The 15,358-nt window shown below is 42.1% G+C and overlaps 1 protein-coding gene across 1 annotated transcript in view; it reads right to left on the bottom strand.

The window, feature by feature from the left end:
* Positions 1–5,524: 5,524 nt before the first annotated feature.
* Positions 5,525–15,358, bottom strand: part of cgnl1 (cingulin-like 1) — a 150,371-nt gene continuing 140,537 nt past the window's right edge. The window contains exons 16-19 of the mRNA XM_041174928.1: positions 14,982–15,106; positions 11,478–11,586; positions 10,838–11,001; positions 5,525–9,156 (exon numbers count right to left, since the gene is read on the bottom strand). Coding sequence (XP_041030862.1) covers positions 9,033–9,156; positions 10,838–11,001; positions 11,478–11,586; positions 14,982–15,106 — 522 coding nt within the window. The 3' untranslated portion in view covers positions 5,525–9,032. The remainder of the gene's footprint in view (positions 9,157–10,837; positions 11,002–11,477; positions 11,587–14,981; positions 15,107–15,358) is intronic.

Raw genomic sequence — 15,358 nt, 5'->3', positions numbered from 1 at the left:
TGTTGTGAACCGTGTATAGTTTGTGTGGTTCTGTTTATTCAAATTTAGAAATCGTGCAGCAAGCAAGTGACAGAATGGTTTCTGCATTATTTTCATTTATATCTGAAAGGTAATCTTTACAATAAGCTACTACCCTATCCATCCCGAATCAGAACTTGATGAGGAGGAGCTGGATCAGAATCTTCTCCATTGGTATCAGCACTGTTGGAATTTGAAACCAGGTCATGACCTGGAGGCACCTTTATCTCTCCAAGATAACTTTATTTGATAACTTTTCTTTGTTAGCAGTGTTTGCTTCAAGTCCAAATGCATCAATGACTCGTCGAATAGACAACTAAACATCATTATTAAAAAAACACTCCACTTAATCCCATTTACACTTACAGACGTTGCCTATGTCTATAATGCCTCCATCCACTTCTTTCCATATCATTACCATAACTTGCATCTTGATTTTGATTGTGTGCAATTTCAAACTACAAAAACAGGCATCCATTTACAGACCTTATGGGGTGGGGGTGGGGGTGGGGGTGGGGGTGGTGAGCTGCTTGCCCCATCTCCCTCCCGTCCCCAACCAGAAGGAAGCCAATGCACCTGGAAGAAACCCACCCACAACCACAAGGTGCTGCCGGAGGACGAAACGAGGAGAGTGGGACGTCTGTCCCTCAGTGGGAGGAATTGTTACCCTGGGGAGCTGCTGGCCAATCTGATTGGCTGGCAGCTCTACCAGTCCCACAGCTCAGTAGTGGGCGCTGCCAGGGCTGCAAGGAGAAGCCAGGAGAAGGGCAACAGCTGCATCAGACAGGTAAGTCCCGGGCTTTTAGAGGGCCGGGGGGTGTGTGTGTGTGTGTGTGTGGCGGGGGGGGAGGGGGGGGGTGGAGGAGAGACCGAGAGCCCAGGAAGAGGGGGTGGAGGGAGGGAAAAGGTTTTGGAGGGCAGGTGGTAAGGAAAGAAGTGTGGTGACATCTTGGGAGGGGCACGCCCCCCACCTCCCCCCCACCCCCCAACATCAAAATGATGGGCTCCCCTTCCTTCACCCCTTTTTTCAAGTTGGTCTCAATAAGTGGCCTGCCCACTCCTGCAAGTCTGCCCACACCAACTGTATTATGGCACAGGCAATGTAATATCCCAGTCAATTGGCTTAGTAACAAGCTCAATTGACGTTTAATTCTTTATTTAAATATGGCAGTGTCATGAAAATATAATAATTTTCCTAATATTATTGTAAAGGTGGGTTAATAGTGGGGTTTGGATTACTTTTCTCTGTCTGGATCATTTAATTGAATTGAGCTTTTGAGTTATCAAAAAGGAAGCTAGGTTTGAAATGCTAAATACGTAAACATGGTTGAAGTTTTAGAATGTGAGGTGTGACGAATATTTGCATTTTTTTAAACCAGAGTAGTTTGAATTTGATGAGGTGTCACACCTAACCATAAGAAGCTAAGCCAAACAGTATGTTTATTTTTCCCAAAGGTTACTGATATGAGTACTATAAAAGATTTATATCATGAGACAAGTAAAGTTGCAAAGATATATTGGAACAATGGAATTTACATTAAAAAGGGAGAAACATGTATAAAGGAGATGAGGTTGCGTGTAAGTCAGAAGGCATTCTAAGACCAAACACAAATGTGAAAAGCCTCCAGCTGCTTTGCATCAAGTTGCTTTCTACAGGAACCAATGCTAAGAAAACTCACTGTGAATACCACTGCCCAGAGTATTGTGTGCTTTGCCTGGGTCTGTTGATATTTATTTGATTTTACTGTTGCCTTAGTGGAGGTGTAACTGAGAGTTGGATCAATTAGGGGAGCTAGGAGTTATCTTGGTAGTAATTTGTAGACCTATGTATGTGCTTAAAATCTTTTATTAATAAATGTTTAATTTAGTCTTGCAAAAAAAACTGTCTCAGTAGGCTCCTTGCTACTGAATTCAAGGCACGTATCTCAAAATAAAATACAAATTGCAAAACAGTTGTGGCAACTGTTTCAAGTTTCCCTCTGGGATTTGAGCAGCTTGGCATTTATCATCCACTGTGCCATAACAGTGGATGGGCTGCCGATTTTGGGAGATAGCTCAGGGGTGGATGGGAAGGTGATGGACCGGGCACTCCTTGTACTTTACATGCCCCCCAGCCCCAACCCCCACTGAAAACACACCCAGCAGGGGGCTGTAAAATCCAGCCCTGCGACTCTAGAAACAAAATACTTCACATGAAAGATTTGGAAATTATAATCACTGTTGTATCGCTCAAATGTGGCTACCAGCAAGGTCCCATAAACAGCAATGAGATGAAGGATCAGTTCATCTGTTTTCACGTTGGGAGCGCTCCCTTTTCTATGAAATATTATCCAATTATACGAAAAGGTGAGAAGGGACACAAGGGGGCAGACTCTTAGAATTAGGCCGAGATAATTCAGGAGGGAAATCAGGAAGCACTTTTTCACACAAAAGGATAGAAAAAAAAATCTAGAATTCTCTTCCCCAAAAGGCTGTCGTGCTGGGAAAGTTAAAACTTTCAAGACTCTTGTCATGGTGAAGACATGGTGTGACTTTGACAACAAAAATCCAGCAACCAAGGGACTTGGATAGGTAACGCTGCAAGGAGGGAGGCAGGTAGGCTTTGGCGATAGACTAGATGTGGGGCTGACAAGGCACCATGGCTGTGTCATTGTGGGTTCAGGAATACTGGCAGTCAGAGGTGGACGGCATTCGTACCCTTATGAAAGTTAACCTGGTGTTTACGAATGACATCATCAAGGGACAGCATGTAATTTAGCAAACAGGAAGAGGGAAAAGGTGGAACCTTGGGGCACTGACTGCACAGGCCTGGATAAAACAGCGGGTGGAGATGTAATGACACGTTGGGACAGGTAAGAGTGGAAAAATAACAGGACAGTGGTTTTGAGGTAAAGCAGGGAGAAGGCGAAATAGAGCAATGTATGATATTATCATATTTAATTTTAAATATTGCGTAATTCATTAAAAAAAGAGGTTATTTTAATGGACCAAGCCTGGCTTCTGCTGCCCTCTACTGGAGAAGCCAGGCAAGGGCAGCAAAAGCTAGTTTGTATAGAAGAGACAGATAGCAAGGTTAGGTTTCACATATATGGAGATATACACAGAACATTGCTCTGACTAAAATGAAAAACGAAAGGAGGATCTTACAATAAAGGTGGAAAAAGTAACCAATGTACTGATTATTTCACTGGACCGTTAAATCCCTACTTACCTTTGATGTTCAATGGCATTACCATCACTGAATCCCCCACTATCAACATCCTGGGAGTTACCATCGACCAGAAACTAAACTGGACCAGCCATATAAATACTATGACTACAAGAGCAGGTCAGAGGCTAGGAATTGTGTGACAAGTAACTCACTTCCTGACTCCACACAGGTTAGGAGTGTGATGGAATATTTCCCATTTGCCTGGATGAGTGCAGCTCCCACAACACTCAAGCTTGACAGTGTCCAGAGCAAAGCAGCTCGCTTGATTGGCACCACATCCACAAACATTCACTCCTTCCACCACTGACACACAGTAGCAGCAGTGTGTACTATCTACAAAGTGCACTGCAGGAACTCATCAACTTCGACAGCACCTTCCAAACCCACAACCACTACCATCTAGAAGGACAAGGGCAGCAGATAGATGGGAACACTACCACATGGAAGCTCCCCTTCCAAGTCACTCACTATCCTGACTTGGAAATATGTTGCTGTTCCTTCACTGTTGCTGAGCCAAAATCCTGGAGCTCCCTTCTTAACAGCACTGTGGATGTACCAACAACACATGGACTGCAGCAGTTCAAGAAGGTAGCTCACCGCCACCTTCTCAAGGACTAGGGACAGGCAATAAATGCTGGGCCAGCCAGCGAAGCCCACATCCCGTGAATGAACTAAAAAAAACACAACTCAAGCTCAACATTGCTATCTATGTGGGAGAGGATCTTGATAATTTCCTGATCTAGCCAAACCAAGAAACCTTAGCCCTCATAAGCTTCTTCCTGATAACATGTGCTTATCCAAACAACTCAATGTGCCAACGAATCCTCCTGTGAGTATTGCGCAGCAGAGCAGTGACTTTACAAGATCTTATTTATATCTATGAGTAAAAACATATGTTTTTAATACTGCAATAAAATACCTGGATATTCTGCAATGGAGAAAAAGTAATGGTACAGAATAACCCATTAACTCTGTCTCTCTCACACCTGCTGAGTCTTTCCAGCATTTTCTGTTTTTATTTCAGATTCGCAGCATTCGCAGTATTTTGAATTTATATTATGTTGGTACAGAATGGGATTTGCTGTGTTGGACACCAGTAATCAGTCAACAGGATCAATCATACTTGTAACTTCCTACTTGGATGTTCGTTTATCACCCATGTTACATAAAGCTCTCAAGGTAGGGGCAAATTTGGATAGCGCAACTGAGACAATCAATAAATTAATCCTTGAATGGTGGATCTGTGATAAATAATAAATATTCATTATACCTGATCAATAGGACACTTTGCAACATTTAGAACAGGCCTCATTTTATCCAAACTCCTTTCCAATGGCTTCAACTTGATGAATGCCTCGAGATAAATTTACTCAAAATATTTCTTCAAGGAAAAACACATCCTGTGAAGAATTTTTTTTAAAAAACTCCACTGTCAAAACAAAACTATTTCAGCAGTGCAATGTGTTCAGGAGCAAAGATGTACAATGTGGGATTCACCATCCATCCCACCTAACTTTCTGATAATTTGCCATATCTGTCAACACTTCATTTTGGTAGAACAAAATTACATTTCAGAATGTTAATATAGAATAAAAAGCGGAAACTGGCTTTAGAGTTTGAAGCTGCAGAAAGTCAAAACTCAGTGTCAAGCTGCAATAAAAACTATTGGGCAGCAGTTTTTTAATACAGAAATTAAAGACCACAAACTATTTTTATTTATTCTCTCATGGGATGTGAGCATCACTGGCAGGGCCAGCATTTGCTGCATAACCCTTGAATTGAGTGGCTTGCTCGGCCATTTCAGAGGGCAGTTAAGAGTCAACTGCATCATCTATTACTTTGGATCTGGAGTCACATGTAGGCCAGACCAGGTGAGCACAGCAGATTTCATTCCCGAAAGAACGCTGGGTCAACCAGATCTGTTTTTAACAACAACCAATGAGTTTCATGGTCACCATTACTGAGATTAGCATTCAATTCCAGATTTTATTCGTTGCGTTGAATTTAAATTCCACCAGCTGGCATTTGAACCCATGTCCCCAAACATTAGTCAAGACCTCAGGATCACTGGCCCAGTGACTTTACCACCATCTCCCCAACACACAATTCTGATACACAGTAGCTGACATTGTGAAAATGATGTACCCTGTGCAAAACCTTTTTAAAAAATTTACCTCAAAGACACAGCAGTAAACTGCTTTCAGGAAAGATAATGTTCACTTCATCATGCAATGAAGTCTTGAGTTTTATCTTCACAAAATGGACATTAAAAAATGCATAACAAAAACAAATAAATGTGGTTTTAAAATCTTTATTTATAGTAATTGGTGCCTTACAGCTTTGTATGCATGGAGGTAGCTTCAGTGTTTAAAGACACTTAAATATTGTCTAATTCTAGTGCCCACTACAGAAACTATTAAATACAGACGTAGAATAAGACATTCAGCAGTGTTGTAGTATATGACATCCAAATACAACTATTCACCTCTCTCATCTTCCTGCTACAATAAATCACATTATATGTTTGCAGATATATTGCACTTTATTGATTGTCGCTTAACAGTGTGCATTTATTTTAGCTTCCACTATACGATACTGGAGTAATAAAAATCAGTTTAGCAAAATGTTTTTATACAATATATATATATATTTATATAGATAGATATAAAGTCATTCTGTTATCCAGACTAAGATGGCAAATATCAAAATATTCCTGGATAACTTTGATCCTGAACCAAAGGTGGAAAGTGTACTGATACAGAATGAAGGTAAGAGTAAAAACTGAGCATCAGCTGTAGGTCACGCTTCACAAACCATTTAAACAATGACATTTCAGATATTGCAATATTATTTAGGTTATATCAAAAGTAAGAAATACTCAATGGCAGATGTACTGTTGTAAAAAATAGAGACATAATTCACAGGACCTGCTTTAGTTAGGCCATTGTTGAAAATGGTTGTAACTTTCTGCTAATTTTTGAACAGCATTAATTTTAACTAGGCCTAATGTGTAAAGGGCTGTATAATCCTTAGGAGGCAGAATTCCTTTCTTTCCAATTCTTTTCCCCTTCTCGTCTGAAGGTAAAGACACGCTGGGATACCATTCCACAACACAGGTAAAGACATGATGGGATACCATTCCACAACACAGGTAAAGACATGATGGGATACCATTCCACAACACAGGTAAAGACACGCTGGGATACCATTCCACAACACAGGTAAAGACATGATGGGATACCATTCCACAACACAGGGCCCCTCTCCTCATTTTTCTTGTGCAAACCCATATGGTGAGGCCCTGGTAAGAATGGGAGAGGCGGGGAGGGAGAGGTGGGGAGGTTTAGCAGCCAGGAAAACTGGAAATACAGATTTCCCATAAGGTCCTGCTGAATTTAAAAGTGGGGGGGTGGGGCCTCTTTTCAATTTTGTTTCGCCTTTGCCAACAAACCAGCCAAGTTGAAGGCATTTTGGAGATCGTGCTTGAACCACCCAGCTGCGTCCAGGGGTCAGGTATTATGATGGGGGTGTTGGGGTCCAATCATGGGAAAGGGGCCAGGGTCATGGGATGGAAGCAGGAAAACTTGGTGGGCCAGGGGAATGGGAGGCTCCAGCTTGGCCCACAAGCAGTGCTGGAAAGGCACTTATATGTTCCATCCAGCTGGCGTGGTCTCCCATCAGCTGCTGTATTTCCCAACTGACCAGAGTTCAACCTGGAACAGAGGTAAATGCCCAAATATTCAGGTGCGGCAGGGGGGGGGAAATGTGTGAAGGAATGCAATTATAGACAGGAAATCTGTAAGGACACGTTCTCCCAAACAAAGTGAAGTTTTAATCCCACAATGTGCACTCTCTTTCTTTTGTAAACAAACAGAATCCCTGCATGAAAACCAGCTTGATTGACAGGAAGCTCGTCAAAAAGACAGAGGAGGATCCGTTAAGTGATTGTCGGGGGGGTGAAGGTCATGGGATGAGGAGTTTGTCAGAGATGGGAGAGTTGGGTGAGAGATCAGGGGATAAAAAAAAACTTGATCGTCAGTGATCATGGTGGGGGTGTGGTCACTGATATGGGTGGATATTGGTTTGGGCAGGGGGGGTATACTGTGGAGGTGAGGGCAGTTGGTGCTCACAGGTTTAATAAGTTGTGACTTCTTCTGCATCTTCTTGGCCACAAGCAATGCTATACAGGCACTTCACCTGATGGACCCAACCCTTTCTCAGCTCCTTTTACCTGCCGGGTTTCCGCAAGGCTCCAGAAACTGCTAAAATGGACTAAAAACAGAAACTGTGTCAAAATGGAATGATGCATCCTCCTTAAAAAGGTTTCAATGACAGACCCACCTCCTGAAAGTGGATTTGTCGCCTGCCCCCTTGTCCCACCGAATTCAGGCTGGATTGAGGCAGGTTCCCGTTTCAGATTCTTAAATGTTTTAATCTTCCACCCGACCCAAATCCACCAGTTTCTGTGGTTAAAATTACCCCCAAAGTCCAGGGCACACAACATCAATAAGAGATTTCACTGACTGACCTGCCACCACAGGACTGATTTTAATGTTAAAAATCAGAAACCTGGTCCTGAGCATCTTGGTTAAAGGTTTGGAGGGAGATTTCCATTTTTTGAATTTTTAACCATCTGTATTTAGGGATTAAAATTGCCCAAGTACCAGCAAGTTCCCTCGCTGTCCCTGTCTGAAAACACACATTTTCCAGCAGGGGGTCACTAGACAACCACAGGAAACCAGATGTATTTTATCCCTTTCCAGCCCAGGGGCACTGAGATTCACTGTAGTCACTCCTACTGCCACCTTTGGTGGAGGTCAACTCATCCCATACAAAAAGGGGGAAAATGAAGCCAGGGTGTGTTTCTTTCCATGGTTCAATTCCATGGTGGTGGCTATGACAACTGAAGGGGCGAATACAGACCATTTACAACAAACGGTGAGGCTCCCCACTCCTGATGACCCAGCCAGTTGTGCAGTTGTGCAGCAAATAACTGTGCCACAGCGACTGGGAAGCTCCCAGTTCCAGTGCGTGGTCAGCGCTGAGAGAGCTGGTGTCGGATGGGTTAGATCAGGGGCACTACAACTGGCCTTAGTTGCTTTGGGTTAGGGAGTGGGAGCAGGAGAGGTCGGTGTGGGTGGGGGGGGTCAGATTCCTGCTCCCTGTTGCTGCAGTGCCACCCGATGGAAATGCAACTTTGCGGATGCCAGCTTGTGGTCCAAACAGCATATCCTTCACTGCACTAGAACCAAAATGTGAAAATGCATTAGCTGTGCAAAAGACGAGAGTTCCAGTGGTGGGGAACCATACCCCAGTAAAACGTGTTAGTGCCTTTAAGGGCAAAACGGAAAAGGAAAAATTGGCCACAAAAGCACAAGGTTAGTATATCAACCATTAAAGATATTGGCCAAAGTATTGTTGGCACTTTAACAGTTTAAATAATAAAGGAAAATAATTTTTGTTCAAAATTTATTTACAACTTGTACACATTTAAAAACTGACTGCGAATCATTGTGTCTGGTTTTAAGTCGACACATTTATAAGTTCCTTTCAAACTGAATAAGCAGTAAAATATAACGTTTAGCTGTCCAAACAACTCCAAATATAAAAAAACCCACCATGGCAACCAATGAGGCAATAGTGAACATATTTTTAAAACACTTCATGTATCAAATACCATCAGAATAATTAAGGAGCTCAATACAAAAACCTAGCACATGGTATGGTACCTGGTAGAGTTAATTATGTCATTGTATTGCTGCTTCTCTTTATCTAAAGATTAAGCAATGGTTTAGGTTTGAGTCTACAAGTTACTGTCCTTTGACAATTTAAACCCTGTGTCGTAGAGACTATCCTCATCTGTACTGTAATCATTTTCAAAATCGTTTAGAACGGAGGATGAAACCTTGGTCGATGAATTCTTGCGCCTGTAACATACATGAGATTATTTCAATGGCTTATTACTGTGTTAATACAGCATAAAAAACATTTATATTTAAGAGCAGCATCAGAAGTCCCACAGGAGGATTAACATTATGGTCATATGTGTAACTATTAACAGGGCAGACAATGTTGTCATTCTCCTCTCTCCCCAACCTTGGGTCACGTTTCCCCACAAGAAGTAACCTTGACCACCTGAACACTTGAAACACACAGAAAACAGAGACACTGAGATTCGCACACAGAGTGAATGTAGGCTGCTGTGAGAGAAGGTTAAATACTCTATGACAGGTTAAAGCAGCATTACTTCCCTGACACCTTGAGATCAACTGACCTTGGGGCCTTTAAGAGGACATGCCAAGGAACCAACTTGTCCTCGTATGCAACTGAATAATACCTCAGACAGCTTTTCAAACCAGTTTATTCTGACATTAAAAATAGATACACAGGTATAGAGGCTAATTGCAAGTGGAAGAATAGAAGAATCCTGGTATCTGTGCCTATTTCTCTCCTAACAACATTGTAGTTTTCAGACAATTAGAAGTATCCAATCACAGGCAAAAAATGCCACTGCTAAAAATATCACATCACAGACTTTATAGATTCAGCAGACATATGAATGCTTACGGAGGTAGATTTCACTTATTTGAATATCAGTGATACTGTTTGGAAATGTGTTGTTCCAGCAGAAGTACTCAGAATACAGGAACACAACTGTAGATACGCATTTTCTGGTAATGAATTCAGCAATGTGATTAAGTAACATCTGATGATTGTTTATTTGTGCATTAATTATCTATTTCAATATTTATCTATCATGACGTTTAAAAGCCAAGACCAGGCTTTCACCCATCAACCTTTCCCTTTAGTCTATTGAAGTCCTCATCTGAGACTTCTGCAGCAGAACTAGTGTTTGACCTTAGCCTCCAGCCAGCTGGTATCTGCACTCTCCTTCCCCCTTGCCCTGGCCCAGTGTCTCACCACATGCAGATCCTGCCTCTAGACGCTATACTCTAACTGATGTGTAGTGTCAGTATTTGAGTTGGTGGCTGCAACTGTGAAATCAAGTGACTGTGTCTCTTCATCTTCACCGTTTCCTGTTCTTCCACCATGGCCTGGCCTGGTTGTAGTTCGTGAATAAACAGACGAGGGTAGGGTTGTGATGAGAGGAGGGGGGAGAAAAATGTGATGCCATTAAACTTCTCCTGGTATTGCATCCAGATCCTCGAGACTCCACTCCTGACAGTAACCTCCATGGTTATCTGTTCCGACTATCTTTCCATTGTGTGTCTCTGAGGATACTGGAATTCTCTCTTGCTCTCCACCTCCTGGCCAGCCAGTCTTCTCTCTTTCCCAGCTCAGATTGAATTGGAGATCCACTTCTAGCACTTAGTTCCAGCCACAATGTACCTCCCCTTTCAGAGGTGCAGGCTAGCTTTAAATAGTGGGTGCAGGCTAGCTTTAAATAGTGCAATTATTAATGATATGGGTCCCATGTTAATGCATGCAACCAATGAACAGTGTTGGGAGTGCTTGCTACAGGCAACAGTCATTATAATGAGCAGACATGATGTTGGCATTACACCTGTTTTCAGGGGCTAGCCAATTTATAGTTCCAAATCTGCAAAACCCACCTCATTTGCAGTTTCAAAGCAGACACAAACCTACCTCAGGTCTTTTTTTAAAGTATTCATTTGTCCTTGAAGTTCTTCATTGGCTTCCATTTGTTCCTCTAGCTCTCTCTGTAATTTTCTCTTTGCATTTTCCAAGCGATCTATTTCTTCCTCTGCTCCATCGACTTGCCTCTTGAGGGCTTTCAATCGCAGGTTCAACTAGAAAATTATTGAAAGCTTGATCACAACGAGTACATTTTATACAAACCCGTAGGGTATATTTTAAAGAATCTGAATTTTGGTTTATAAATACTTTTCCAAAAACTAGATGAAGCAATCTTCAGTCAGTTTAGCAATTTGAAGTCTTTACCCTCGCTTAAAGCTATTTTATTTAAAAATTGCACCAGCCCCATTCCATTGGTTGCATTTGAAACCAGAAGGTCTAATAAAACTTTAACGATTTTATTTTTTCAAATTGAATCCAAGACTATATTGTTTAGCAGTTCCCTGTCTAAATTGAATATAGTTAAATATAGCTATTAACTTTCCTTTTGCTTTTCAGCAGAAATTTCAACCTGGGCCTGACATAGATTCCTGGGTTTATAATAAGTTATATAACATCTGTTCTCCCAACCTACCAGCCTCCTCCAGGTTACAACTACTAAATGGATGCTCGCTGACTTTGTGCCACATACCTGATCATTTTGGTCTGTTAGATGGAGATGTTCATCATCCACCTGCAGGATTAGCTCCTTAGCCTTCCTTTCAAGTTTGCGGTTGTTCAATTGCAGAGTAGATCTGTCTCTGAAAAGAAATGTTAGAAACATATTTTAATTGTGCTGATCACAGGAGATCTGCAGTTGGAAGGGTCAATATTACGCTGGTCTTATCAGTGGTTCTTGCACTGTTTTGCTATAATGTGGCATTGTGTGTGCTTGTTTGCAACCTAAATAACAGCAACTTACATTTATATACCACCTTTAACATAGTAAAAATTGACTAGAGACACTTTGCAGGAGCATTATCAGATAAAATACTACATAGCGCTATACAAACCTATTAGGTCAGGTGACTAAACGCTTCGTCAAAGAGAGAGATTTTGATACAATGAGGAGTGAAGAATAGTTGCTAGCTGCTAACTATGCAAATAGCTATTAATACCTATAATTAGTTAGCCAAAAGAGCTAATTATTGGTAAAATAAATACCATCGCAAGTGCAAGTTATTGTCGGGGTTGTACAGCATGTCAGTGTTCTAATCCCAGCACACTTGGTCCCATGAATTTGGCAGCAGTTGTAGCACTTAGGCTGTTAGTGATATATTGGGCTGAATAAAATGGGGGTGGTGGAAAGAGAGTGGGGGTGGGGGAGAAGGGGTTCGGTTGGACAGCTCACTAACCACAACCCCACCCACCCCCGGAAACCGTGTCAGCACGGAGCCCATGTGCTCCACATTGACCCGCCCAGCAATACTAAAGCACTGTGGGCCTGACTAATGAGCGCCCTCTGGAGCTGCTAGTCCAATTGGGCAGCAGCTGCATCAGTTGCAGCAGCACCAGGAAGGTTTCAGTGGCTGCTGGAGAAGAAATGACCCCAAGGCCTTGGATCCCTGGAGCAGTTGAGTCTTGTTTCTTGGGCCAGGAGGGTTTGGGTAGGATAGGGAGAGGGGCAGTTGCGGGGGGAGGGATGGGTTTGAGGGAGGGAGTGGGTAGAAAGGAAGGCCGGGTTCAACCTAAGGGATGGCCGCCCAGTGATCACAAAGGGCAGCCCCAGAAGAGCAACCTCCCTCCCTCCTTCCTGCCCTTAAAAAACTTGAGGTTAAAAAAAAAATCAGGCTTCCTACTCCCACTCTGCTGCCTAAGCCAAATACCTTATGCCGTGGGCAGTGTACTATCAGAGTCAAGTGGCTTGCTAATATTTAAATATGGCGGGCGAGTGCTGAAATCAGCAGCCTGCTTGCCCCTCGTATTATGGGGCTGAGCTCGGGGATGGGTGGGGAGATGGTAAGATGAGTGCCCACTCCAATTTCTGTGACCCCCACTATCTTACATGCCCCCTCCGCAGGAAACACACCTGCCAGGGGCATGGAAATTCGGCCTATTGTTACTCCTGTTTCATTGCGTTTTACCTGAATTTGGTGCAGACATGAATGCTGCCCCTTAAGCTGAGTGTCACTTAATCGGGTTCAAATCTAGTGCATGCATTTGGTTTCTTTATGCTCACTACTAGAGATTAAACTTTAGCCTTGATCTAACTTCCAAAATGCATTAAAGACAGGCTGAAGTGACAAGTGACAAGTAACATTCGCACCACACAAGTGTCAGCCAACGACCACCTCCAACAAGAGAGAATTTACTATCTCCCCATCACATTCAATAGCATTACCATTGCTGAATCCCAATTATCAATATCCTGGGGGTTACCATTGACCAGAAACTGAACTGCACCAGCCATATAAATACCGTGGCTACAAGAGCAGGTCAGAGGCTGGGAATTCTGCAGTGAGTAATTCATCTCCCCAAAGCCTGTCCACCATCTACAAGGCACATAAGGAGTGTGATGGAATACTCCCCATTTGCCTGGATGAGTGCAGCTCTAGCAACACTCAAGAAGCTCAACACCATCCAGGACAAAGCAGTCCACTTCATCAGCACCCCACCCCCGAACATTCACTCCCTCCACCACTAACAGACAGTGTGCACCATCTACAAGATGCACTACAGCAACTCACCAAGGCTCCTTTGGCAGCACCTTCCAAACTCATGACCTCTACCACCTAGGAGGACAAGGACAGCATGGGACCACTGCCACCTGCAAGTTCCCCTCCAAGCCACACACCATCCTGACTTGTAACTATATCGCTGTTCCTTCACTGTCGCAGAATCAAAATCTTGAACCTCCCTTCCTAGGAACGCTTTGAGTGTACCTGCATCAGATGAACTGCAACGGTTCACGGCAGCAGCTCACCACCACCTTCTCAAGGGCAATTAGAGACAGGCAGCAAATGCTGGCCTTGCCAGCAATGCCCAATCCCCATGAAAGAAAATTTTTTTAAAAGCTATTTTGTTTCCCCAGTCATTGTCAACATTACAATAATGGTGAATTACTACTATTGGTCGGGCTGCAGAAACTGATGAGTTTATCCATTAGGAGCAAACAGTCCCTGGCTTTGATGTAATTTTCACATTTAAGGTTGACCTAGTTACCTAGATAATGTGATGTTCATCCCTGCTTTTCACTGGCTGGAAAATCAGTTTTTAAAACAGATGATCAAGCAATAAAACCTAGCTAATTATTGAGTGAAAAACATACCTTTTACTTTGTAATGAGATTGTTCAGGTGAGGTTAAGTAAAAAAAAAGGTATAAAAGGAAAAATAGAACAGACAGAATGGATAAATTAGAGAGACTGAAGGTACTTAGATGACCAGCTGATGCAGTAGGATAGACTGAATCTTCTTCTGGGCACTGAGTTCAAATCCAGCACTGACTGATCAGGTGAAAGTCATATGAGAAACAAGTTTGAAACTCCATCTAATTCTTTGTGGCCATGAACCTACAGGACAAAGTTAGTCCTATGTTGGCGGTCAGAATCACGTCACAGGAGAGAGTGAGGAAATCTTCTTCTGAACTCGAAGCTGGAGCATATTCTTTATTTAACAGTTCAGTTGTCTCTCGAATACTTCACTTTAAGGGAGCTTTACTATACCTGTAACAATTCCAAATCTGATCTGAGATAATGTTTTAATCATCAGCACTAACATCCCTCCACATTATGGATACAAAATTCACACAGAAAATCATGTTATCTTCAATTAAAATTATGTTTCATATGTTTTGTAATTTCTTGGCTAATACTGAAGCAATGAAGCCATTTCTCAAATTTGAAAATTTTATTTCTGGAATATTAGTATTTGATTTACAAATGAAAACTGAAACTAATCTCTGGACTTGCCAGCTTTCAGAATTAAAAGATATCTTTCAATTAATCGCTGAATATTCTTCATCTATTCTTTCTCATAGGCTTTTGGCTAACCTTTGTTTTTATATGTATAATGGTTTCTTACCCTAATTTTGTTAAATAATCCAGTCCTGTAGAAACACCTCTGAGCACATATCCTTTTATTTCAATAACGTGCTTTTGCAAGACGCTGTCTACAATGTTGGACTGATCCTATTTTTGAGGAAAAACAAAATCTTACCTTTCTTCAGCTTCAAGACGTTCTTCTAGTTCCTGGATTCTTGCCTCCAGCTGAGTAACAATTCCTTCCTTATTCTGTTTCTGAGATCCTTCCAGATACGCAATTCTGCTCTTTAGATCTTTGTGCTATGATGAAATATCATATTACTTCTATCAAAATTGTTGGGAAGTACTTTTTTTTTTAAACTGAGTAAATTGTGTTCATATATCAAAATTTGGAAAGAACTGTAATTTACTGTTTAAGGTCTCAATTTGACTTACATAATGCAATCCAAATTCTAATACATAAGAACATGCAAACATATGAATGAGGAGCAGAAGCAGGCCAATCAGCCCTTCGAGTCTGCTCCGCCATTCAATAGGATCATGGTTGATCTA

Source organism: Carcharodon carcharias, chromosome 26, assembly GCF_017639515.1.
Source record: "Carcharodon carcharias isolate sCarCar2 chromosome 26, sCarCar2.pri, whole genome shotgun sequence".
Classification (NCBI taxonomy): domain Eukaryota; kingdom Metazoa; phylum Chordata; class Chondrichthyes; order Lamniformes; family Lamnidae; genus Carcharodon; species Carcharodon carcharias.
This window is presented reverse-complemented; position numbering and strand designations above follow the sequence as displayed.